The sequence below is a fragment of the Gallus gallus genome, chromosome 4 (assembly GCF_016699485.2).
Source record: "Gallus gallus isolate bGalGal1 chromosome 4, bGalGal1.mat.broiler.GRCg7b, whole genome shotgun sequence".
NCBI lineage: Eukaryota > Metazoa > Chordata > Aves > Galliformes > Phasianidae > Gallus > Gallus gallus.
Window position 1 is genome coordinate 31,543,148 of NC_052535.1, and position 26,897 is coordinate 31,570,044.

At 40.2% G+C, this 26,897-nt stretch overlaps 2 protein-coding genes across 6 annotated transcripts in view; one reads left to right on the top strand and one right to left on the bottom strand.

Moving 5' to 3' along the window:
- Window positions 1-233: 233 nt before the first annotated feature.
- Window positions 234-15,850, bottom strand: PRMT9 (protein arginine methyltransferase 9). Of its 4 annotated transcripts, none has more exons than XM_420435.8 (14): window positions 15,771-15,850; window positions 15,385-15,436; window positions 14,659-14,870; window positions 14,028-14,176; window positions 12,520-12,756; window positions 11,684-11,851; window positions 9,798-9,900; window positions 9,224-9,330; window positions 6,823-7,015; window positions 4,154-4,337; window positions 2,163-2,874; window positions 1,306-1,459; window positions 720-842; window positions 234-543 (listed from the first exon to the last, which is right to left on the bottom strand). In XM_420435.8, the coding sequence occupies exons 3-14, from the start codon at window positions 14,842-14,844 to the stop codon at window positions 328-330; spliced, it is 2,532 nt and encodes an 843-aa protein (XP_420435.2). In that variant the 5' UTR covers window positions 14,845-14,870; window positions 15,385-15,436; window positions 15,771-15,850; the 3' UTR covers window positions 234-327. The 4 variants fall into 4 exon arrangements, with proteins under 4 accessions (XP_420435.2, XP_015132165.2, XP_040555593.1 ...); XM_015276679.4 differs by having other exon boundaries at window positions 15,722-15,850; XM_040699659.1 differs by lacking the exons at window positions 11,684-11,851; window positions 12,520-12,756; window positions 14,028-14,176; ... (1 more) ...; window positions 15,385-15,436; window positions 15,771-15,850 and having other exon boundaries at window positions 9,785-9,900.
- Window positions 15,851-19,710: 3,860 nt separating this feature from the next.
- ARHGAP10 (Rho GTPase activating protein 10) overlaps window positions 19,711-26,897 on the top strand; it is a 128,481-nt gene continuing 121,294 nt past the window's right edge. For both annotated transcript variants that reach the window (XM_420436.7, XM_046940592.1), the window contains exon 1: window positions 19,711-19,968. In XM_420436.7, coding sequence (XP_420436.1) covers window positions 19,815-19,968 — 154 coding nt within the window. In that variant the 5' untranslated portion in view covers window positions 19,711-19,814. The remainder of the gene's footprint in view (window positions 19,969-26,897) is intronic.

A 26,897-nucleotide genomic window follows, 5' to 3' on the forward strand; every position in this document is an offset into this window, starting at 1 on the left:
ACAGCTGTTTACTTCTGACATAAAGCATCTAAAATGCCTTTCTTTCACTACTGATGATGGGGCAGTGATAGAAATCTGTCCCACTTCTACCATTGCTGCAGTAGCTAGCCTTCAGATTTTTAGATGCAGCCCCAGCAATACCTCCCAAAACTGCCTGGTAAGATACCCTTGCAGTGCCCATTTTAGTCTGTTGGAGGGACAAGTCTGCCAACTCTTAAAACAGTAAAATAGCCTTTTTGACCAGTACATAAAATTAGACTTTAATATAAATTAATATAAATGATGTTACGAACAGTTGGTGTATGTATAGTTTACACTGGATGTTCTTCACTGTTTAACTGTAATGCTAATATTGCTTTTATGGTGCTGAACATCAAGCACGAGTTCATCTCCGACCTGAACTTGGAGAGGCTTGTCAAGAACAACTGCAGCTTGTTTCCAGTGCGAGAACTCATCACATGTATTCAAACTATGCTCTTCGTCTAGATGTATGTGATACCAGAAGGGAATTGCAGTGACTTGGCCAGATTTACATATCTGTACCTAAAAAAATATTTAAAATATTAGTTTGACCATTTCAATCAGAGACATTTGCAGAGAAGTAAATTCTGCATTGAAATTTTCAGCCCAAGTGAACAATAATTGGGCAGTTCTAGAGAATGACAGTTAAGCGCACTTAAAATTGTATGTAATTATATACACACATACACATAACTCACCTTCACCTCTCTGCTAGCACTGTTTAACAGAGGATTCATGAGGTCTAGCCTTAGTAGTTCTGCTGGCTTACTCAAAGGTACACATGGTAACGTAGAGAGATCCAAGTAAACACGAACAGGTACCTAAGAGTACAGATCGTAACTTTAGACATCAATAGGCATTCAAAAATGACAAGATTCATGACAATTATAATGCTAAAGTTTCTAAGAATTATTGCAATGTCTGTAAGAAACAGCCAAAATGCTAAATGCATCATTTTAACCCCTTCTGAAATGTCATCGTTGAGATACAAGGTGATGAAGGAGATAAAACTCCTAGGAGCCCAGTCATTCTTCTAATACATTCCCATTACATCTCTGATAACTCAGACAAATTCTCACTCACTCTAGTTGCAGGGAAAAAAAAAGCTATTTGTTCAGCTTCATCTCAAGCTTCATCCCTGCCTGATCACACAAGCCTCTCTTGATATCAAAACATTATGAAGTTTCAGCTTTTTGGTTTTCTCCCATTTTATACTGAAGCTTAACAAATTAAACAGCTGCATGCTTTGGAACTGTACTTGGAAGACATCCAACAACTCCATACCTTGAACTGGTTGATAAAAGGGGCTATATTAAACCCAAGAGTTGGTTCTGTTCCTTGAACAGCACTTTCCAGTAATAAAGACTGTGATTCTACAAGCATCCCATATACCAACACATACTGTGGAAATATCTTCCCTCCACTCTGAAGTAAACATCTGTAAAATGAAAGAGATTTCACCTCTAAAGCTTATCATTCAACAGTAAGGAAAGAACACCTACATTTAATACATTAATAAATGCACACTATTTCCTCCTCTGAAGCCAAGTGCTCAAAAGCATTTGAGTTTGATCCATCTGACCAGACAGTTACTGCATACTGTATACTGTACAGTAGACTGCATACTGTACTAAGCAACATTTTATCAGTGTCAGTATTGGAAACAATATTTCAAGATGAAGGTAGCAGGACTTACTCAAAGCACCAATAGCTAATAGCTCCTTCTGTAAGTCCCTGTCTGTTCTAATCCCATGTATCTGTCTTTTAGCAATACGACTTTATGTCAGCAGTAGCTCAATGTACACCTGATGGAGCTTTTTTCTTTTCAACTTTGCTACCTCAGTTATTAGCAAGATGGTGGCTATGCTAGGAGTTTCTAGCAAACCGAGAGGCAAAGTCTTCCATTTACATTATCACGTGCAAAAAATAAAGCAGCCTATGGGAGTGAGATCTTGACACTTCAAGTTATGTCAGACATCCAAAAAAATATTTACTCCTAAAGTGCAAGTTCAGCCTGTTCAGAAAACAACCTTTTCACGCTCTATAGAAGCAACATTAATTCTGTAGCTAGAAGGAATGCTTTCAAAAGTTTTCAGATAATTATGGATTCCCCAAATTCCTTTTGTCCATTTGTACTGTACCTGGATATTGCAGCCTTTTCCATCACCTCCTGCTGGATTAAACCAGATGTCTCTATAACATCCAAAATAATAATACTCCATAATTTATCGGATTTGGGTCTCTGTAGCACCACATTTTCATCTTCTAAGTGGCTGAGCCAAAACTCTAGAGTTTCCTTAGGGAAATTATTAGCTTCTGAAATTACATTAAGGACTGCCTGATGCTGTTCTTTCTCAATAGAGCTGTAGGCTTTAACTGGTCCAAGTTTGCCAGCTATAATTGGTAGGATGGAGAAGCCTTCAGATACATCTAGTACGTACAAAGGATCAGGAACCACATCTGAAGAGCTCTTGTTCTGGCTTTCTTGGATGTTCACCCCACTGCCATGTCTATCAATATCCATGGACTCCAAGTCCTTACTTGGATTTAATGATGACAGAACCTTGCCCATGGCAGCTCTGAAGCATTCGTGGTACGGTACATTGTTCAGCAGGGCTATTTCTGTGGATTCCAACACACATACTTGACCTTTGCCATCCTGTTCGCTAGTCGTCTGAAGACTAGCCAGAGCATTACATAATTCAGCCTCATTGCCCAAACCCAGCATGTCATCTCTGTCACTGCAGTCCATCCCACACTCTGAAGTTAAAAAAGAAATCTTCTGGATCTTCAGGTAGCAGTCTTGGCAGCAAACTTCCATCATCACAGTATCTCCAGCCTTCACAGAATAATCTTGGAAAAAGCAGCACAAAATCATGTCAATTACAGCAAATACTATCACTGCAGCAGATGTACAGTGCTCTACAAGAATAAAAAAAGCAAAGGTTATCTCATTGCTTCATTAGTTGTTTTTACTGTGTATGAAAGACTTGTTCTAGTCATGTTTCTTATTCTATGGGAGAGAGAGCGAGACAGAACAGATGCAGAGGCTTGGGTACACAACACATTGTAGGCTGGAACCAAAACAGCCCATTCAAGAGAAGGTTCCTCCAATTATCAGTACTAAGCTCTGTAGCTCGCTACTGAAATCTGCTACCATGTTCACATTTGCCTTAATCTGCCCTGCACTAAGCAAATCCATTTAATCTCAAAACAAGCTTAAAATAAATACATACTTCTCTAAGTGTCCTGTCAACAGCAGAGCTGAACAAAAACAATTATAAAGAAACTGCTTTGATGTTAAACTGTTACATATTTAATATTTACATTTTAATACTTCCTGTCGACAAAGCTGAATTTGTATTTATATGGAAAACAAAAGCTACAGTTTAGAAAAGGTCAGAGTTTTATCTAAAACAAACACAGTTCAAGTTGGCTTGTATCTACCAATACAGGCCAAAAATTCTAAATCAAGTGGCTATAGTTTGACAAACACTTATTTCAGCAGCAATGTATGCTAAAAGAGTCTCCGCTCTCCCCTATGCTTTAAATTAAACTGGTCTTTGGCACAGCTGCCCCTACCATCTATCTAAACAGGCAAGCAAATAGGAAACAGGTGAATAAAGTAGAGGCTGCTGCAAATGACACAGGCACTCAGGAACAGCTGTGGCCAATGAAGCTGTAATCCAAAACGGATGCAAGGGGGTACGTGAGAGCTTTTAGTTTTGTTTCTGTGGAAGCAACAGCTAGCAACTACTAGCTCACCTCCCTTTCACATGTCACATCCCAATTACACAGAGCCAGCCACTGGCCTCACCTTTTGGAAGTACTCCAAAAAATATCTGATTCACTATTGAAAAAGAAATGGTTTTCAAAGCATTTTTTTCTCCCAAAAGGAGAAAAGGAGATTAAGGAGGTTCCTTGTCTCTCTCACAGCAGTCCAACAAACAAGACCTGCTGCAGCAACTTTCCAGTACAATCCATAAACTTGATCAGGAACCACCTCACAACTACACATCATTGAACTTCTAATCCAATTACTGCCATTTCTTAGTCTGAGATTAACTTGGCTTCATTTTGTTCTTGAGCTGGTCGGTTCATGTACTGCACCAAGAAAATCTACACTGCTTACCAGGGAGGCCTTGCACAGGATAGACTGCCTGTTCCCAGCAAGTTTCTTCACTGGGACTCGTAGATAGAGCATGCTTATCATCAAGCTGCAGTACAAACCATACCACAATAGCATCTAGCATTCCTCCTTCAATGACTGGCTGGCTGAGCTTCCAGGACTTCCTATGTGCAAGGCTCTTCAGCTCCTGACCAGAGTGGAAAAAGAAAGAAGCGTGAGAAAGTTCCTTTCCATACATCAAAAACGGTTTCACAGCAGTCACTACCAACTCATTCACATTGCTGTACTGACCCATGAGGGCACCTGACAGAAAGTTGTAGTTAGCAAACTGCTACAGTGCCAACTATCAGCATTAGCACTCATCAGCACAGGGGCTCTCTTCCCTCGCTGAAGCACAACTACACACACACAACCAACTTGTGTCCACTAGCCAGTAATGGAAGCACAACCACATCTAAAAGTATGTATTTAAAAACTAGAAACAGCAAGAAAGGAGCTCATAAAGCATGCTTTGCCAGTTGAAAAGTTAGTCTTCTGTATCAAACTCAAGCCAACACTCAGACAAATGCTTCAGCTAAAATCTGTGTTCAGATTTAATCAGCTCTAGAAATACTGTATGCAAGCACTGAGTTCACCAAATCAAACATCTTTGAGGTTATGTTCTCTATGACCTACACTATCGACTTTGCGTAAAATGTTGCTGCTGAGTACTTCCTAAATAGTCTTCAACAGGTAATAGGAATGAAGTCATCTTTCACACACACTTCCCCCAGTAATTAGCTTCTGCAGTAACATTCATAAACACAAAAGGCACAGCTCTGATGTGTTTATGCAGCTCCGGCATAAGCCAGCAAGAGGATATCAATCACGAGGGACCAAGGTTCTCTTAGTTACAATCACTATATTAGTAGCAGCCTTGCCTAAAAATTCATTGGTTTACAGAAGAGCTCACATCAGCATTTGTTCTCTTTAAATTTCACTCTTAACAAAATACACAAGGCAAAAGAAAGTTCCATGCCAGGAACATAACTAGTTCTTCTCAAGTTGCCTTTTTCTCCTGTTTTATTCTTGGCCTGTGTTCTCCACAAGTTGATCTACCTACAACTGAGAGACGGCTGAACAATCCATGTGTCAAAACTACAGGATGTTAATAAAGTTCATAATGAAGAAAAGCTTTGTTGGCAATAGCTCAGTTCCTTCAGGGCCTGAAAGGAGTAATCAGCTGTAATTACCACCTGTGAAGGTAAACTGTTACTTCCACTCCCAGTGACATCAATGTGCTGCCAGCAAACACGCATGCAGGTAGTTACCTGGCTAGGTACAAATGTCTACAGCCTGCAATTACAGCCACATCCCATTCCCCTGCTGGGGAGGAACTGCACTGCTGCTGCTAATAACAGCAGTAAAAGTAATCAGCACAAGTCAGAAGCCTTTTTTTTTTATTATTATTATTATTGACTGGCTGTAATTCCTTTTCTGATCTTTACTTTGAAAGGGACATGCTAGCCCTGTAATAAAAGTAACAGTAAATTGCAACTAATTATTCCAAATTAGTTACCTGTGTTTCTTCCTGTGTCTCTACTCACTATACCTCCACCTTTCATAACAGAGTACTCAACACAAAGCTCCAAAGGAAGAGATCTTCACTCTTAAGATTATCTATACATGTCTGCCAGTGTCAGAGACCCAGGAGTAGACATCTTTCAGGTGTAGCAGTTCCTTACTTTTGCTAAGAAGCAGAAGCAACATTAGGTCACAGAAATTGCTCCCAGCAACGTTCTAAAGAACCTTGTCTTTTCATTTTTAACCTCAGGATGTCACACAAGCCAACTAGAAAAAGCTATTGATTCAGAATACTGCAATTCCTGGCCAAGCAGTAGCCAAGAATAATTTCATTTATATAACAGTCTATTTTAAGCTCTGACTCACCACTTTAATGTTAACTCCTCACCATGGGTCAATGAACAAGAAACAACTCATCGGAGATCAGATGCAGAATCTTTTTAGCATGCTCAGCTGTGAGCAGCTGATGTCCTTGCCTTACAGCTCAGGTCTATTTGGTGGATGCATACAAATACATTCTGTGCAAAACGCACAAAGTAATCCTACTATATTTATTAAGCTGCATAACAAATATCACAGGAGCTGAAGGGTGGAATCAAAAGGGTTGAATAGAATATGGTATTTTAACTCTTCTCTCTTTTACACTTACCCAAACACTTACATACACTTTGATGCCAGCTGTAAAACATATCCTCACTCTTATCCCCACAGCTTCTCTGAAGACTCCCTATAACTTTAGGGAATTAACTTAGTCAGCTCCTTGATACATAAACGATTGAAGATGGGTCTATTGCATTCTTCCACCATTTCCCACACTGATGCTAGCAGTTGTTTGGTCCTATGGTGAACTAGTTTGGGGAACTAAACGATGTCCAACAAAAAAACCTTTATCTTCAAAAATCCAAGGACTGTCATCCGATGAATCAGATCACTACATAATCAGATAAATATGAAAACCAGTACAGGATTAAGGCAGCGCTGCCAGCCTTGCACACGCAAACTGTTGCAGAATTGAACATGGCAAACAAGATGTGGGCCTCTTCTATGTATAGATTAGTTCTAAAGGATGGTTCTAAAGGATGTAAAGAAAAAAATACACATGTATTTACCTGCAGATTGTTGAAATCCACTGTCATTATTTGAAAGGGCTCTGTCAGAGGTACATAACCTCCAGGAATTCGACTGAGCTTTTCAGTGGTGTAAGGTTCAACAGTTTCCTCTGAACCAGCGAAAGCATATGTTGGACTAAAGAACTTCACAGAATGTGGCAAGTGTACACCAGCAACTTCTTGTGCTCCCACTCTGGGGGGAGAGGAAGAGGAAGGAGAATGAAACTTGATAATCCTTTCAAGACTGGCTAAGTGTTTCAAATGCAGTGCACAAGAATTAAAAGACCCCATGTTCTCCTACAATACTGCTTTTCTGCCATGTGATATGACCTTTTAAAGTTATTTAGCTCAAACTGAGAAACAATAAACTCTGATGTCTTAAAGGTTTTGTGGCAAACAATATATCTTTAGCAAATGTCAGTCTTCTCACAAATCTGTAATTCTGAAGTCAAAGTATTTCACATAGATTTGAAATAACTGCTTTATAGAGCAAGGATTTCAAGACAAAATGAAACCTAATCAGAAAAAAATAAACAAAATCATAGTTAGGCCCTAGAGTGATTCTAGAGAATAAGCAATGGATACAGACAGTATCTGCTTGAGAAATACCAAAATACTATTAGAACATTAAGTAATAAAGCTACTGAGAGAGGTAAACAAGTGGGAAACTTTTTGTCAGGTTGACTTAAGGGCACCAGAAAAACCCTTACAAGAAAATGGGCACCATTTAGAAATTTAAATGGTTTAGAAAACCATTTAGAAAGAAACAAACTCCCCCCACCCAAAAAAAAAGATATCAGAGCACAAGAAATACAGCCTAACTTAAATAAAAGAAAAAAACCTAACTGAATGACAGAATTGCTAATCAATGGAACACAAAGCAAGCAACCAGCATGAGACACAGATGCAAGATTATAAACACTTAAGAACAAAAGCTGATTCCCTACTGGATAAAGGCTCAGTGTCTGCTGCTGGGTGAAATACACTCTTAAGTGTACTTTAGGAAAAAAAAGAAAAACCTCAAGTATACACAGACTTCTGGGCTATTCATCTACTTAAAGCCATTTGGGCAAAGAAGTGATGAGGAAAAGCTGAAAAGTTGAATGAATTGTACAACAAGACAAAAAAACAGCACTAGATAATATAAAAAGCATGAGGAAAAATATATTTTCACACTGCTGTTCCAAGCATCTTCAAAGCATGTTGCTCAAAAATAACACTTAAAAAACAGTTTTGATGTAGATCATGAAAACACCCAGGGAAACACAGATGTATGCCACAAGAATCCAAAGAGATGTGGACACCTTAAATTTGAGAACAGGCAAAGCTTTACAAAAAGCTACAGCCCTGGTTAGGGGTATTAGATTAAGACAGCTATGCCTAATAGAGGAAAAAAAGGGATCTTAAAGTAGAAAACAGAAAATTTACAAGTGACTTTTTTCTTCCTAGCATATGATTAACTGGTGGAAACTCTTTCAACCCTGCTCGTTACTTGACCTTACACTATACTCTTAGAATGGACTGTTAATTAGACAATCTGAGTTTCATCCTGTTTAAAATTATTAAGGAATATTCATTGCCACCTTTCAAGACAATGATTACTCCTGAAGAGTTATTCCTAAGGGAAAGTTCTTCTGTGACCAATTACTATGAGAACTTCTGTCTCTTTCTGACTACTCTTCAGGGCTAACATTAGAAAAGTCTATGATATGGCACAGGTATTTTTCTGTTCCAGTACATGAAAGTATCTCTATAAATCAGTGTTTTCTTTAATCCACAACAAGATTAATCCTAAACAAAATAAGATAAAACCTCTTAGACAGACTGTCTCCATACAGTGATACTGTTTTAGAAGATGAAAATGAAAGCGACTATGAAAATAACTGATACCAGTCACAACTGGTATCAACAAAGAAACCTGAGAGTATGTTAGCTCAAAATTAGGTAAGGCACATATTGAGAAGGATAATGCAAAGTGGGATTATTAACATTCAGGCTTTACAAAATCCTGTCCACATCTGAAAGGAGCAGATCTAGCAGTGAGGTATGGAGCAGATTATAAAGAAGGTAAAATGAGGATAAAGGCCAACTGTTAATCCAAGAACCTCCAATACAGAAATTGGGAAGTAATTTTACTGTCAGGGAATCACACGTCTTTAATATGCACTCATAGTATTTATTTCAGCATTACTGAAAATTAAGAGTTTCTAACAAAGTGATTTAGAAGGGCAAAAAGAAAGTATCCTGAGAAAGGAGTGGGAAGGGTTGGAGCAGTAATCTGCTTAGTGAGACATATGCAGTCATTTAAAAAAATAAAGAGAAAACTCTTTATTAATAAGGTCAGAAAGTCTTCTCCCAAGTAACAAATATGTGTCCAAACCGTGCTAGAGCTTAAACATACCTGTGATGTCTACGTATCTCTTTGCATTCCACTGCCATTCCAAATACTATAGCACTTGCAGGAATAACTTGCCCATAGTCTTTAGTATTGACATCTTGATTTTTTGGCTGTAACATTAATAGGAACATTCACTTAGACCTACTCCTATCATTACTTCAAAGCCTACTTTAAGTCAGGATCCAAAGTTCACAGTGACTAGGAGAAATCTCCAAGTCTTTGTCATTACTGTAGATCCAACTTTTTCTTAACAGTGTATTTCAATATAACTGCACATCAGTTTTACTTTTCCAGTTTACTACTTCTGCCATAATTCTAAATCTATGCTTTAAATTGTATTCTATTACATTTGGTGAAACATCTGAGGACCTTTCCCATAGGCATAATTCCTGTACTTAACACCAGAGGTCATCAGTTCCAGTTAGACAAAATATATTTTCTGCCAGATAAGACTTGTTTTTAATCCTTATTATCTGGAATCAAGGCAGAATACAGAAAATGTATTTGTGTGTATATATATTTATATATAAATAACACAAACAAAAAAATCACATTAACACTTACCTACATCACCTACCTTTGGCTGTAAAAGTAGATGTTCCCAAGCATGTATCAAGCTCTCCACAATCCCTTCTCCAAATAAACCGGCATCAACAGTTTCTGTGACAACTAAGGAAACTCTACATAGGGGAAAAGAAAAAAAAACCACAGCATGAAATGTCATTCATCATGCATGTCTGTTAAGTTATTCTTCTAAAGAAAAATACTAACAAAAAAGCCTATTCCAACATGAGATCAAAGCACAACTTTTACCAGTATTCTGAAGTATCAATACTGACGGGCAACTAAATTCTTTTAACGAATTATCCAAGATACAGATAAGAGAAAATTTGACATGGAGCAAGAATTTACCATAAATCTTGTTGGTCAGTATTTAAAAATACATTGTGGGGAAAGAATCTAACCTAAATAGGAAGTTGTTTCAGCCTGAGATGCATCCAGTGATACTGTATGTATTTTGTCTGTTGACACTCCTGGAAGCGTCCATGTGTTACAGTTTGTTTTCAATATTCCTTTTTCACCAAAGCACAATAAAGTTACTAAGTAGACAAATGGATCCTGAAATCCTAAAACCTTTTAACTTCTTAAACCACTAAGTATATGGCAGAAGACTAGACTTCTCCAGAACAGCAACAATTTATTCCTGACAAGTGAAACCCAGTAACTCAGCACATACACTGAGAGGATGCACATGGTCAGTTAGCACAGCTCAGCTGACACAGCTAGACAAAGCTTGACTGGCGAGCTTAACCATGGCAGCTTTGCTTTTCCATATTATCGAGTCTACCATCATCAGCACAGATACTTTATTGGACATTAGTAATGTGTAATTAAACATTTCCTTCCCATATGTTTGCTCTGCATTTCCAGTAGCAGTGAGCTGAAGCGATAAACCAGCACTTTGAGTATTAAAACAAGCTAACATCCCCTTAGATCTATACTTGCTAAGAATTTTCCTGAAGAGCCCCTTTTGAAAGTGATAGAGAGCAAAAAAGAGTAAGGTAGCCTAAGAAGTCTGAATTGCATGTGGTGAAAGCTATAATAATGGATCAAATTTTAATTTGCCAAAACGGATTCCCAGTTGCTGACTTGCCTCAGTAGCTCTTATTTTGCTTTAAGAGACGTTACTTAATACTGAAAATATAAAGCACATGGATCTCTGCTACAGCGGGCAAATACATACACTCTTAAGTATCCTATGAGTACATCAAAAGTAATGCTCAACACAAAAACCTATTCTCACAAGAAAAGTTACGACACTCTTCCACTGAATTTTACTCCGGCATCCAACGCTACTCTCACTGCCATTTGGGTCTATCCCATGGCACAAAGAAAACAGGAGGGACCCACGCACAGCATATGGTACTTCCTTCTCGACTCTGAAAACAGCATCAGGCTCTGATGTGACAGGAGGGAGAGGAAACTTCTCCTCCCTTCTTGATAAGAGACAGACAACCCGCATTTCTCATCTCTCTGGCCAAACACAAAACTTCACATGGAGTCGCAGGGGTGTAATATATCTCAGATTCAATCTTCTTTTGGAGGTCCCATTATACACCTTCATCCTATCCACCAGCTGCAGAAATGAGCCCCAAGTTGTTAAGCACGCAATTTCGCCGTGTAGTAACCTTACTACCTCATTCCTGTTGATGTAACATAATTGCACATGCCTCTAAGGTACCACCCAAGAACTAAAATACTTAATTTGTAACATCACTGATTTACCATAGAACTTGATATAATCTCAAAAACAACTTCTGCATTGCTCCATAAAAACTTAAAACCTTCTCACCATAAGCGTGGTTAATTACCACAAGGAAAGTTATTTCCTGTTTGGATTACAATAAAACTTAAATTAGAAGAAAAATTAAAATGTTATTACAGTAGAATGCAACAACTCACCTTTCCGGTATATGCTTTGGAATTTCTATATCAAGCGACTTCAAATGTAGAAGCTTGATATCGCTGTCCATGTTATTTGCTGCCACCACATCACAGGCAAGTTCATACATGGTTTTCGACAATTCACAGGCAAAGACAGAAGATGCTCCTGCCTTCTTTGCAAACATACTGAAATACAAGAATCAGAGCCTTCACCCTCCTATTTATATCATTTTAGGTAAAGTGTGTGTCGTAGTTCTGTGATTTTTGGTTATTGGTATTCCACATCATAACACGATACTGAGTCTTTTGAAGTTCTGTTTATGCATCTGCTTTTAATTTCTAAGAAACTGCCTAAAATTTGTCATTGAATATATAAATTTTCATTAACTTCCCTGCACAAACACTAACACTGCACAAACTGACATCCTGTTGACATGCTATGACCAACAAGGATCGCAGGAGATTCCCCAACTATACTAAATCCACTCATTACAGTACAGTGTTTTCATTCACTAACATTTTCCACATAAATTAAGTGATTACCAACTAGTACACAATAGCTTAGGACAGAATACTTGACATTAAGACTCCAAAAGCAATACGAATTCTCCATTTTATACAGTAGTTCCTGGTATAAAAAGAAAACACGCACTAAGATGAAAATTGCTCCCACAGATACAACTGGGATTGAGCACTAACCTCAAGACTGACCAACTTTTGAAAGTCTCGTTTCCTTGCTTAAGTTTTGCCTCAACAAGGCACAAATGTAAAATAATTTTTTAAGTAGCACTAACATTTTGTTAGACAACAAATGTTTCTAATAATTAAACGTTAAACACATGCTTATGACACACCTCAATATTCCTGTTCCTGTTCCAATATCGAGGACAGACTTGCACCCCGAGCAGACAGCATTCTCTATTGCTTTTAGGTAAGTAAGATTCCTCTTGGCATCGTTAAGCATGATGAAGTGCCAACGTTCCACAAGCCAGTTTGCCACACGGTAGAAATTCTCCTTTGCATCAGCAAAATCTGGGTTAAGCTTCACTGCTTTGTGAAAATACCCAGCTGCTTCATCTCTAAAGCCCATTCTAATGGTAAAAACAACAAACAAATATAAAGCATACATTCAGATGTCAATTATCAGTACATATCTGTAAATCCGTAGTCTTATATCAGACAAAAGACAACAGAAATGTTTTATGCTAGAAAGATTCTCTATAAAAACACTGACACTAGCTTATAAAAATATATATACATTACTCAGAACTCTAAATAAATCAGTTTAAAATGCAAAGGTAGTAAAAAATGCCACCGTGTGTGTACCAGCCTTCATTTGCTATGGATCCTTGAATAGGTTTTACAAGAACTTGCTGTAACTGTACGATGGTAGCAAACCTGTAGTCTCAGATTTTTCAAGCTGCAAGGAAATGGTACAAAATCCAAGTTCATCTCACCACATTTAACTTGAATATACTACAGAACAATCAGATTTGGAGTTGCCAGTGCTTCCATTAAGAGGCAATTCTGAAATTAAATTGAGAACTGAAGCAAATTTCTTTGATAGCTATACCATATGTTCAAAGCAGGCTGCACTGAAAAATAAGAGCTATGAAATATATTAACGTGTACGATTTCCTTGCAGTGCAAGATGGGTTGCTCCTTAGAGCAAGCACGTGAAACAGACAGAAGGCACTCCTAACTAAAACTGCTTGGATCCAGGACTGATGTTTTAAAGTCCAGCCTTGGAAGACTTTAAAATTCAGAGGAATAGCAAGCACCACACATTGCAAGTTTTGGGGAAAGTGGTAAAATAATGCTTTTTTTGGTATTAAATAAGTGCAGAAGCTTGAACTGATTAAGAAAAATCAGTCCTACACAGCACACATGACTAGCTTCCTCATTTGAAAGGTCCGTCCTATGTGATCTTAAGAAGGACCAGTATGCAAAAGCAGTAACGTTCAGAGATCTCAGAGGGGGAAAAAAAGCAAAGATAAACTTGAAAAATCCTACGTTAATGACAACAATACTTAACATGATGAATTCAAACAGTTACAGTCTTGTTTTTTAGTAATTACTTGTAATTAGTATCTAATAAATGGTTTAAAAATACTTAAATGTAGTGCTTTTACTTCAAGCTTTTACTTCAGCAGAAGTGCTCTTTTAAACACAATTAAATTTTTGCTGTGACTATCAACACATTTTAGCATTGACTAATCAACTTCTTAAGCTGACAAGCACACATTATATAAAATCAACCATAAACTATGCTTAAAAGAAATAAATGCAACTGACTACTCTTTCTTAACATACAATACTAAAAACCAAATCTTATAAAACCTGAGTATAGACTACTACAAACCTGAAAAGATGTTCTCCCATACTGTTACATATGACTTCATCATTTGGATACAACTCAAGTGCCTGTTCATAACAGTTAAATAGATCTTGAATTCGTGCTAAAGAATCCAGCTCTTCTGCCCATTTAAAGAGAGTAAACTGGAATGTTTCCTACAAAACAAAACACACAGCATTGAGTTGAAAATAGTTATCAGAACTGGGGAACTGAGACTTGAAAACATCAGAGTTGGCCAGATACATCTAAACACATAAATTTCCCTTCAGCAGCAGCACACTCAGTATCATCCCAAATCAGTTGGCTCACTCGAAATAACAGAAAAACTCTCAAATACCCACACAGAGTATCATCACCCAGCAATGTATACTAAGGGCCTACGCACACAGTACTGCACATTATTCTACAGAACAAATGATTATTAGCATGGGCCCATTTTTATTAAACTTAGTAGACACACACAGCACTCAAAGAAAAGTATATCAGACACATGCAGTTCATTAAACAGGTTGCTATCTCAATTACTACTGTTTTCTCCTTTTATGTTCAAGACTGAATAGGAAGATCAGCTATAGACAAAGAACCACAGGCACAGACCATGCCACACAGACTCAAGGGGAAATCAAAGAGCACTTACTTTCACACTGGTTTTCAGCTCGGGAGCTAGATTTAGTACCAGGAGATAGTGAGCATATGCAGTTCCGTAATCCTGGTCCTCCAAGCAATGCTGAGCACTCTGCAAAGATCTCGAAATGAGCTCCCGTCTGCCGGCTTCCTGAGCACCTCGGTGACTACGACGGAACTTTGCATTTAAGCTGGACATTCTGAAGGCTGGAAGCACTGCTCTTCCTAAAACAAACAAGTAACACATGCTATAGAACAAGGTTACACAGAACAGGCAGATTAAGCAACATTTAAGTTTTCATGAGCATCGAAAACCCTCCTCCCAAATTCTAAGCATTCAAGAACATTCCTATCTGTATACCACTGGCAACTCCATCAACTTTAAAATGAATGTTCACTATTCAAAAGTTAGGCATGTGTCACTTTAATGTCACAAGAGGCCATGCAAACATTTCTTTGTTTTTAAAAAATAATTTTATCACATATTTTAGCATGGCTTTAGCCAAGTAGTTCTGCACATCAAAAGCTCATGCACTGAGTTTTCAGTCAGTCACAGAATTTGAGGCTAACCCTTTTCTACTTCAACAACAGTAACCCCGTAAAGCCATGTCTCCTGCACAGACAGCAAGCTCACAAGGCAACACAATTATCTCTCCTCCTCAAGAAAATGCTAGTTATCAGAAGCAGCACACACATTCTTGTAACCGTGTCAGTTACTACTCACATTCTTAAGGCTTACCTACACACAAGGGCCTAGTAGTGACTTCGGGATTTTCAGGTATGTCCTAAAGCTGAAGAGAGTAGACATTACATAAGGAGTGACTGCAAGGAACACAAAAATCACACTAATGGCTTGCCTATTTGCTTAAGAAAGCAGCAGCCATCTACGAAGCAAACACCGATATCTTGCATAGGAACACGCAACAGCAGCAAGGAGCCCGAAGAACCGGGTCAGCGAGGCCAAGCAGGCCGGCGGAGAGCACCACACAGCCTCACAGGCCGCAACACGGCCCAGCAAGGAAGAGAGGGCAGAGTGAGGCCCAGGACCGCCGCAGACACAAAGAGCGAAGACAAACCGGGAAGCCCGTTCCCTGCGGGTGGTCTGGGAGCTCCCAGAACCATCACCTGCTCCGCGCGGGCCGGAGTTCCCGAACAGGCAACTCGCGCACCACAGGCCGCCGCCATCTTAGGGCCAAGGCCAAGTCGGCGGCGCATGCGCGGAGCGACGGACGCGGGCCGTGGGCCGGCGCGCGTCGTTGCGTAGCGACGGGCGCCGCGAGACCGGTGCCGCCTCCTGAGATGGCGGCGGGAGTGGTGCTCCGCCTCATCGGTGGCTGCCGTCTCTTGTCCCGCCTCGGGTTGAGGTGGAACGGGCTGGCTCGGTTAGAAACTGTTCTTAAAATTTCATCCCTGCTCCCTCTTTCGTATCTGCGTAGGGGGTCGGAGTATATACGTAGTATATATACACTCATATATGTAAGTAGCATAAAGGTGCTTATAATTGCCCAAGTTACTTTGCCACCCACATCCAACATTTAAAACTGGTAATTCAGGGCATATGAACACAGGTCTAGCTAGAAGTGGCCTAAATGCACTGCCAGTCCAGTCCCCAGCCATTCAATACTGCTCAGACCTGCTCTACACGTAAGAACTCCCATCACCTGAAATGATAGAGGATGTAGCATAAGAACACCATGTTGCACAGGCACTGCCTATAACTGGACTGTAGTCGTGGTGTTTGTTATATGTAATTTGAATTACATTGCTGATAAGCCTTGATAATGACATCTGAGGAGGAAATTCATACCACTCTGTTTTAAGTCACAAACAAGTCTGAGTTGCCTCAGCCTTTGACTCTACTCTACATCAACAGAGATCACGAGGAGCAAAATCCAGACCTTTGCTCCCACTCCTCAGTGCCTCACCTTGCCTCCTCCCATGCCCACGACACCGCTTATCTTCTTCCACCACGGAATGTGGCAGGCTGCCTCCTCCTGGGATTAACCCTGGAGTTCAGCTCTCTTCCAAAAAAAGGCAGAGTTCATTCAGTCTTGCCCTACTTTAGAGACAAGAACAGGCTATGCCATTGTTTAGTAATTACAAAGCGTTTGGAAGCTGTTCATTATTGCTTCCCTTCTCAAAAGCACGAATGCAGCTCACCCAGGGTTTTGCAGCTGTGGCTGCTGCAGACGCATTCATTTTTGAGAATGAAATAATCACCACACAAAAATGCCAAGTCAGCATTTTGAACAGGGTGAAAAGTAGTACAGATGGAGAAAAAAATTAAAAGAAACACGGAGACAGTTGAAACCATAATCCATAGTAAACTTAATTATTGCTCTGCAACATCACAGGGGAGGAACAGGTGAATCTACAAACTTTGGGAGTGAAGGGACCCAAAGGAAAGCACTGAGAACAGGTAACCTGAATGACACTGCCACCAGCTTCCCACAGAGAACAAACATGCCAGAAAACCCAAAAAGAAGAACTGATAAAGCACTTAGGGTGAGCGAATTCCAAGCGGATGTGCAAATATTAGCATTAGAGGATAATAAAGTATGTCTAAACAGAACTGTAAAGCAGGATGTAATACCTAAGTCAACTAGTATAATCAGACACTCAGCCCTTCCTTCCACTTTGAAGGAAAAAAAGAAAAAAAGAAAAAAAGCTATGAACTTCAAATGAATTGCAGATGGAGAACAAGCTTCTCTGAATTTAGCTTAATTATGCTTCCAAGTTGTAAGATGGCCTTATGGGGAGAGGGAAATCATTAACACCTGTGGAATATGGCAGGAAAGAGAAAGTAGAAAGCACTGTTAATTATCACCCATGGACAATGAAGTGTAACAAGAGTGAGACTCTCCCAAATGCTGTAATGGGCCAATATCTCAGCAGCTCCATCATCCTCTAAGTCTATATTTTTAGATCAGACAAAGTGCCAGATGGATAGCATATTTTACAGTACTTATTTCTAGGCATAAATTAAGTACTGCTGTGTGCTAATTTGACCCAATATAAATTGACATTTCATGCGGTTACATTAGTGGCAGAAGATTACTAAAAACTGGCAGTGTAAAATCTTTGTAATTGGGAAGAGTCAGTTCAATTCAAAGGCTAGGTATGGTTTTGCTAAGTTCATACCCATATTGTACTTTCTAAGGGAACACTTAAGAAGAAAAAAAATGGCCACAGAATATGTTTGCATTAAGCTGCACGCTAAGATAATCACAAATAAGGCTGGAGCTGAAATGAAACTGAATTCTAGCCCACATAAGGAATCTTCTCCTGAGGTAAAAGCATGTAGGCAGGAGACAAAACTGCAATACCTTGGAAGGATGTTGCTGCTAATGATGTTTTCTTCAGTGTTTTCAACAACTAAGCACAGCTGCATGTTGCAAATAATGCAGTGATGGCAACAGTCTGTCATAAAATGTCAGTAAGACTGAGTTAAGCTTATTAACCTGTAATCCATCTTTCTATTGCAGATTAGAAGCACGACTAGCCAGAGGAAAACACATCAGAACACTGACTTACACGAAAATCAAGGTATCAAAGAACAAGAGGTATCTATATGCAAGAACATGAGGTGAAGAGAAACCAGACATGTTGCTAGCATAAAGCTGTTGTATAAAATAATTTGAAGTATGAAACCATGTTTGCAATGGTCATCAACAGAAAATAACCAAAGCAAAGATTGTATGGTATATAGACAGGATGTTGCTAAAGCTTCACATAGTCAAGCTACGCTAGTCTTCTAAATGAGCCTACAACAAAGCTGCAAAATTTGATGACATCAAGTAGAGAATGGCAGAAAAGGGGAAGACTTTCTAAAATACTGGTATGAAACCACTTATAGGATTAATTAGCAAAGAAGGTGTAGCTACTTTTCTTGCTCAACCACGTCATTTTTGTCTGCTTAATTTAATAGGTTATTATTTCTACCCCCACAAATTTTGTCATTTCAGGGTCAGACAGCGTTTGAACCGGTGGGTTAGTTTTTGCACCATACAATCTCTTTCGGTATTTGCTAAGAACACAGTGTGTTGTCAGGATAACAATGCTGGGTGAACAGTACAGAATACCAATATAACAGTGAATTGGCTTTATGTAAACATACAGATGATTCTTTTGTCTTTTTTGAATTTGAATTCAAGCCACTCCACAATTGCTTTATAATATTTCAATGGAACAATCGTAGGAAAATTGCAGTAACTATAAACAAGCATGGAAAATATTATTCTAATTTTCTTCCTGCAGATGAGTACAGGACAAAGTAAACAATCTGTTCGTAGAAATATTTGCTCTTCAAACACCGCTCCAATAATCCAAACAGAGATAAGGATCGTTTGTTATTCAAGGTTGCCTTTTCATTTCCATTTTAGCACAGTTTTCAGTGGCATAGTGACTTATCAGTTAAATGATTTTAAAGGCAGTGACAGCACACACTGTGACGTAGCAGCTGGAACACTTGGCTGAAGGGGTTGAGCATTCTCTGCACCCTGCACCTCCCGGCCTGCCTTCAGCTCAGCACTCAGGTCCACAGAACAGTCTTCTCAAGGTCTTGCTCTTCCTACAGGCTTTGTATGAGTTTGTTACGCAGAGACATAAAGGTGAGGCTATAGTTACCTCCCCCAACTAATTTCACACGCAGGTACGTGAGCAGGATAGGGTCAGATCCTACGGGTGAGTGGCACTAGCTGGCTCTAACAGCAGACCAGCGCGCAGTTGGCATTTACTGAAACCGCAGCTGGTTTCTGATAAGAGCCTGTGTTTTTCAGGCTGTTTTTCTTCATGCCTCCTTGCCCTAATAGACCGATCCGCTCCTTCCTAAAACCCAAAGTGGCTGCGCGCTCAGTCACCTGTAGCCGACAGCCTCCGTTCTGAAGCAGGACCCGGGAGCGCTGCTGCGAGCAGCCGCTATTCAGAGGCACGCGAGGAGCTCACAACTACTACCCCACCAGACTCCCGCCGCGGCGCTGCCGCCCGGCGCTGAGAGGCGGGCCGCCTGTTCGGCCGGGCGGGGCCCGGCGGCGGGGCTGCCGGGAGCGGGCCGCCTCTTGTGCCCACCCCTGCGCTCTTTGTGGCCGCCGTGCAGCCGGGCGCGGGGCGCGCGCTGATCGCAGCGGAGGTCGCTGTGAGGAGGGGCGCGCGGCGCGGTGCAGCGCAGCCATGGGGCTGCAGCCTCTGGAGTTCAGCGACTGCTACCTGGACAGCCCCTGGTTCAGGGAGCGGGTGCGAGCCCACGAGGCCGAGCTGGAGAGGACCAATAAGTTTATCAAGGATTTGCTTAAGGACGGGAAAAACCTGATCGCCGCCACCAAAAGTGAGTGAGGAGGGCGGGGGGGACGCCGGCGCCGAGCTGTCTTGGCCGGGCCCTGGCTTACGTCTTTGTCGGTGCGGGGCCCGGAGCGAGCTGAGGTGTTAATCTGTCGGGAGGATTGCCTTGGCGTTGTACCGGTGCGTTGCCAAGCCGAGCGGCTTGAGAATTGCCTCTCTGAAAATAAAGAAAGGCTGCGTGTCACGTGTGCGTCTCGTGTCGGTGGGGAAGCTGCTGAAACGACCCTTCAGTTACAGTGTTCGGTTTGCTCTGGAATCGCAAGGCTTACGGTTCCGTGGGGACAGCAGCGCTACCGGCTCTGTGCTTGGCCTCTGGAAGCGAGACGGTTTTCTTTCTCATTTTGTCCTTCTTGAATGTATTTATGTATTTTATATATTTGTATATACTGTGTATAAACAGTAGCTGCGCTGCGGTTTGGTGCCCGCATTAATGCATGTTCTTACTGTAATGGTAATGTAATTTCTTCCATTTAGCTTCAGATATAGCACTGTAGTTTCCTTTTAAATATCTATCAGGTTGACTGACCGTAGCCATTATTCAAATGAACAGCTAACAGAGCAATGTGACGCTGTATTCTCAAAAGTATTCTGCATCTCTGATGTCACAGAAAACATCTGAAAGCAGAGAACCACAACTTCCAAGATATTTCCTTAAAGTGAGCTGTGAAGGGTTAGGCCAGTGGTGGGGGCAGTAAAGCTGTCTGGATACGATGGGGGTCCTAAAAAATGAGGTAACCCATCAGATGCTAATAAAGGAATTCCCTTATCTGTCTTTCTCTGATGTGCTCGGGCAAAAAAAAAAAAAGGTAGAAAATGCTTTATCATGTTTCATTAAAAAAAGTGTGTCTAAACTTGACCAAGAAAGATAGGGGGAATCGTTCTCCTTTACTTATGTTCCTCAGGTATTCTAGGAAGTGCCCCACACCCTCAGTTTCACACATACACAAGGGAAAGCCCTAACTTCTCGGAGTCCCCTGACACCTGCACAGTTCTGTACTGAGAACAGCAGTGTGCTGTACAGTGCATGGGGGACTTAGCTTTGTGTGCTAAGCTTTCTCATGCATTTCAGTATGTCTCCCCTCTTAGAAAGCCCTGTTTAGCAGGTTTGAAATTGGGTCATCTGCTGCTGGTGGTGGTAATGCAGTGTCAGGTGTTCAGTGGATACTGAAGACAAACAGAACGAGTTAAAACTCTGGTGGTTTGTGTGTTGGTTCTCCTTGTGCTTTCAGAAGAAAACAATGGCATCTAACTGCATTGAGGAGCCTGATTCTTTCACTGTCAGAAAACCAAATGAGATCAATGTTTGTTCTGAAAAACAGACTCGAGGAGTGGTCTGAATACACCTATTAAACACTGATTAAACACTGTCCAGCTAAGTTTTCTACACAAAGTCTGGCTTGCTATAATTTGGAGAATCTGAAAATAAAATAGGGCATTTCAAGAGCTTAAGACTGCATCTTAGGTAGCAGCTGAGTATGATTTATTTGGGAAAGTTGTTTTAGTCTTTTGAACCGTATTGATTACCAGAAGTGAAAATAATAAACTTATCTGATTCAGCTGTAATATACAGAATGTATTAACCCAGTGTTCCTAAGTTTGTGTGAAATGAGGCGACTGCATAGAGGGTACCTGCACTTCCTTCTCTTAGTTTTTTTCATAACCGTGCTTTCCCTATGTCACTTGTAAAGCAGCAGCTTACCAGAAATGTTGTGAGGATTCTTTAGGTGTGAGTAACTTCAGTGACTGGGTACATCACACTTCCTGTCTGACAGTCAGTACTGCCAGTGGCTTTGATGCTGCTTGCTCTGGGTTACGTCTTGCAAGATAAGCAGATACTGCCACCACTCCCTCTGACCATAGAAGTTATCGGTGCCTCCTGGGACAACAATAACAGCACTGTGGATCTCCTCTTTGTGGCCTTCCTGTTTGTCTCCATGGCTGTAAGGAAGCGTGTATTCCACCTAAACTTAGGACTGATTTGTCAGTACAGGACTATACTGCTTTTTAGTAGGAAAATAAAATATATATCTTCTATGTTCCTTATTTGCAGAGCTTCCAATCTTCAGTACGAGGCATCTATCACGTGTATCTTTACAGTATTAAATCTTTCAAGAATCTGATAGAAAGATAAACAAGACAGGCTCATAGTTGTCTTGTTTCCTGTATCATGGTTTGAGTTGCCAAGTTCAAACTAAATACTGGAAGAATGAGTAAACAATAGGTGTCTCTTTTACTTCTTATGACAGAGAAATGTCATTTAAAAGGAGCACAGGAAAACTGCATTTACTGATCACTGGAAAAGCAAGCAATATACACATAAGCCTCTCAGAATAAAAATGTAATATATCTCAGGAGATTACAGTTCAGTCAAACAAGTGAGGATCAAAATAGTTTAAAAATAACTTCTGGATGGAGTTAGTAATTCTTCTATTGAGAGAAACTGTTCTCTGCCTGATCAGAGAACACTTATTCTGAAATAAAACAAGAATTTGAGAGGATTGGTTCTGAGTTCTTAAAATCTGTGATACAAACTACTGAAAGCTGTAGAATGATAAATGCTACATGCTTACTTCCTAAGTCTTGGCACGTCTGACTCGACAAGAGCACGAGATTTGAAGATTTTTCTGAAGCTGTGTCTTTTCTGTAAAACATACATCAGGAGCTGCCTTTTTGTATATGATGGGATTCCCCCCTCAGGGTAGAGTACAAAGAGTCATAGGAGGGCTTTGGGAAAGGTGCCTGTGTGCGCCCACAGCCATTTCCCATGCCTGCAAGCCCAGCCTCATTCTTCCTGGGTATGAGCTCAAATCAGGAGAGTACTTAACATGAATTCAACTATGGCAGTTTTGTAACAAGCTGATGAAGAGGAGAGAGAGAAGCTGGGAAAACAGATGTAGTTTTCCCAGGAACCTTTCAAGTGAGGGTCCTTAGGCAATGCCCATTCAGGGGAAGCCCAGGCAAAGTTGGGTAGGGATGATGCCACCCATGAGCTCTCTTCGCCTCAGCTGAAATGCCTCATAAAGCCTTCTATAAAGTCAAAACCTTGCTACCACAAGGGCACCACAGGATTCAAGTACTCCAATCACTTGTGCTAGAATCCAGTGCAGCCACTGGCCTCCACTTGCACCCTGGGAAACTTGCCTGACTGCCCAGTTTTCATTCATCTCTCATTCATATCACTGTGCATCTATTTTGACAGAGAGCAGGATAGATCCTACTGTACCTTGAGGTTTTGGTTTGTGAGCTAATTTTGTGAGTTGTTGGCCATTGTATTTGGTGTGACAGAGAAGGAAAGCAGTTATCCTCACTAGTTTAGTGCTAGTTTCTGCAGGCAGCTCAACATACTCAGAATTCTAGTGACTTTTTTCTATTTTTGTTCCGTGCTTTTTAAAGAAAAGTTACTCCTTACACTCTTGAGAGAATACTAAACAATAAACAACTTTCTCTTATCCATAGAAAGAGTTTTTTGGAATACAAAGAGTTACTGGCAATTGTGACTGAAGAATGCCGGCTTGCTCTAGGGAATATTTCATAAGGAAAAAAAAAAACTGGATTCTGTTTCCAGTGAGATATTCTCAGTTATTAGTCACTAGTCTTTAACAAGCTTGCCATCCAGAAGATAAACAGAGTGGAAATCTTGTTGGCAGTGGGAATAAAGCCATTCCCAATCCCATCCTTGACCTACTGGAATAGCCTAAATCTTTTGACAGAGTTGACTGGAGAAACATTTCCAATCCAAATCCTGGATCCCATTTGATGTCTGTGTTCACCAAACACCTACGCTTTCTTTTTGCATGTTCTCTTGGTGTGTAGTTTTGGTTGAACTTTCAGATGCTGGTCTTAAGGACATTTTTGGTCTGACTGAGGATGGACATCATTTACATAATAGGAGAGGCTGCTGTAATCTGCATCATAACACAGCACGACAGCTACTTGGATCACTTGAAACAATGCTTTTTTTCCCCCTCAGCACTAAGTATAAATATATACATCTTAAAGCTTTCCAAAGTATAATCTGCATTTATGAAACCACTTAACTGAGTACATTATGGATGCCAGCTCTCAAAATCTTAGGAATTTTCTGCAACAGTAATGTTGCTCTTTTGGCACTCCAGTGCACTTCAAAGAAAGTAAAAACCATTAACATAGGGCTCATTAATAACTTATTTTAAAGAAATGGACATTCACTAGAGATCTATAAGAACCTGAAGATTGAGTAAAAACTGAAGTCATTCATCAAGGGCGAAGAGTGGGTAATACTGCAAAAGGAGAATTTGTGTGCAGAGTTTCCTAAATCCTCAGTGATGAGCTGTGTCTCTGTCTTCGCATCCTCCACCTTGAAATCAGTGGGAGGTATGAATTAATTAATTTCCATGCCTTGTGTTTTAGAGACCATGTTAGTTTTCTGTCTGTACCTCAGAAATGACATTGATTTCTGTTATAAGACATACTTTACATGTGATAACAGTAAGCAAGTAAGTGCTCTTAAACCAACAGTCTGTGACGTAAATTTGAAAAAATATTCCATTAGGAAAAAGGTGGATAAAAATTATGGCTGATGTAGTGCTGCAGTGTTAGGGCCTGAGGAACTAACATAGTACCTGATTTCTTTTTTTTTTTCCTGCTTTTAAAATTGGTTTTGTATAAAAGATAAGAAAAAGACTTTCTTAACACCCCCCCCCCCTCACCCCCCAGCAAAACACGAAGTAGAACATTGCATTTAGCTCCACCCAAACTAAGTCATTCATTACTGTGTCAGTAGCTATAAAAAGTGTCAAGCTCATTCTGTGGAGGATGCCAGTTTGTCATCTTGGATCATCTCTTTTCAGCTTGCATTACTAACTAGCTCCATTACCTTCTTTGTCTCGCACATGTTCCACTGTTTGTTTTTTGTTCCAGTCTACTCAAAGTACAGCACTGTGCTGGTGAACTAGAACATATTTCATAAAATACAGTAATTTTACCAATGATAAGGGATGCAACAGGTTGTTCTTGGCTGAAGGGATTCTGTCTTCTGAAAATTTTGTGCAAACGTCAGTTTTCAGCTTTAGATAAACTGTAGGTGGTCATTGGGGAAGGCTGGTATCTACTGTCACTTTTAGTCTTCGGGACAAAAAAAAGGAAGTGGAGCAGTTTAGAATTCTTAGAAAAGCTGTCTGGTAGGTTATGCTCAAGTTCATTTCCTGAATTTAATGATAAGCCTTTTAGAAATTGAACATATTGAATTACAGGGAAATTATTTCATTTTAAGGAGCCTTTACTGTTCTACAGTTTGTGAAGTCACTACATCATCTTGCAATTAAATAGTGGAAAATACAGATCCACTGCTAAGGCTGCACACCTGCTAAGTCTGCCTGTGTCTTCCATTCCTGAAATGGTATTGTACTTGTTAGCTTTGTAATGCAAATATGCTGTACATTTTGATAAGCTGAAATTATTATGCTAAAGTCAGTCTAAAATGAACCTCATAGCCTTCAGCGAGGCAGACCTCTCTTTGTGATGTGTGCTGATGTTTGATAAGAGGGCAGGGAGAAGAGATACCCTATTTCTTAGTGCTCTTTCTTTGGGACTTGCAGCAGCAGGAGTAGCATGCTGGATGCTGCACCCTCACTCCCAAGAGTAGCATTTGGAAACCTGTTTTGCAGCATCATAGTAGAGCTACATCCCAGTGCTTCCCTTTCCCTCTCCCCTGACTGGTTTTTGACACTGCATCAATTGTGTACATAGATCACTTTGACTTTTGTGCTCTGTTTCACATTCAGGGGGATTTTTATGACTTTTGGATGTTTGATGGAGTTCCCCTTTGCATCTGAGGCTTTAGAGAGTCTCTAACACCACTTTTCTGTGTTTCCAGGTCAGACATGCTATTTTTCTTATGACAGTTCCTATGGACAATGCTATCACACATTGTGTTGATCATTCCTGTGAACTTTTTACTGAGGTGAGGAGTTGAGATATTTTGAACAACTGAATGCATTCCTGAAATATTGAGTATAAGATGTACAATCAGATTGGCACAGGCACATTATTAGCAGAATAGTTGAAGGAACTACTATTTAGAGACACTTACTTAGGTCAGCTTTGATTAGCACCCAAAACCTACCATGTTGCTAAGGCAAACCCGTCTTTTTTGGCAGCATAAAACAAAACCATGATACTTCGCAGTGCAGTCATTAGGTAGGTCAAGAGGTTTTGACTCTACTCTCCCAGCTGATCTGATTGTTATAGGCTCTCTTAATTCTCTTTAGCTTTTGTACATTCACCTGCTGCTTGGGACTCTGTGTCCTTGAAGGGGGGAAAAAAAAAATGTTCTGTTTAATTTGGCAAGAAGGCTTAAGTACCCAGGACAAAACTGAGCAGAGCTGTGTATCAGAGCTAGGCCCTGGAGGAGATTGTAGAGCTTGTGGTGTCCAGGCCACTCTCAGTCAGTCTGTTGCTAATAAGAGCTTTTTAGCAGTGAAATTTGTCCCTCTCCCCATTAGGTTGAATTAAGGTTCAGAAGTGGCAAATGAGCACATGGGGTGAGTGAAGCTCATAGCATTTCAGCCTTAAGAAAACGCAAAAGAACGGAGCTGTAATATATCAAGTCTCAAAGCAGAGATTACCTTACTGTTGTTTGTTGTAACCTGTGGTGTTGTCAGCTGACATAAAAACTTGCATGCTTTAAAAACATTAAAAACAATGGAATATAGGTATGATGGAACAGAAAATATGTTTTTAAAAGTTAATAAAGAAAAAGCAGCAGCTTGCAAACAGGAGAAGGGAGCATCCCACCAGGTCACTAGGGATGAGAGGAAAAGCTTTTTGAAATACAAGTGTGAAACACATCAGCATTTTGAGAACAAAATAGCATAGTTTGCGTTGTCACTGTTGCTTTCCTATTAAAATATCAGGTTGTATGCTCTCTGTAGAGGA

Excerpts from the sequence above, each read along its gene's own strand:
- PRMT9 (XM_420435.8), bottom strand. The coding sequence starts at position 14,844 with ATGTCCAGCTTAAATGCAAAGTTCCGTCGTAGTCACCGAGGTGCTCAG. Across the intron at positions 7,016-9,223 it reads GAGATACGTAGACATCACAG|AGTGGGAGCACAAGAAGTTG; the intron begins GTATGTTTAAGC and ends CTCTCCCCCCAG. Across the intron at positions 544-719 it reads GTGCTAGCAGAGAGGTGAAG|GTACAGATATGTAAATCTGG; the intron begins GTGAGTTATGTG and ends ATATTTTTTTAG.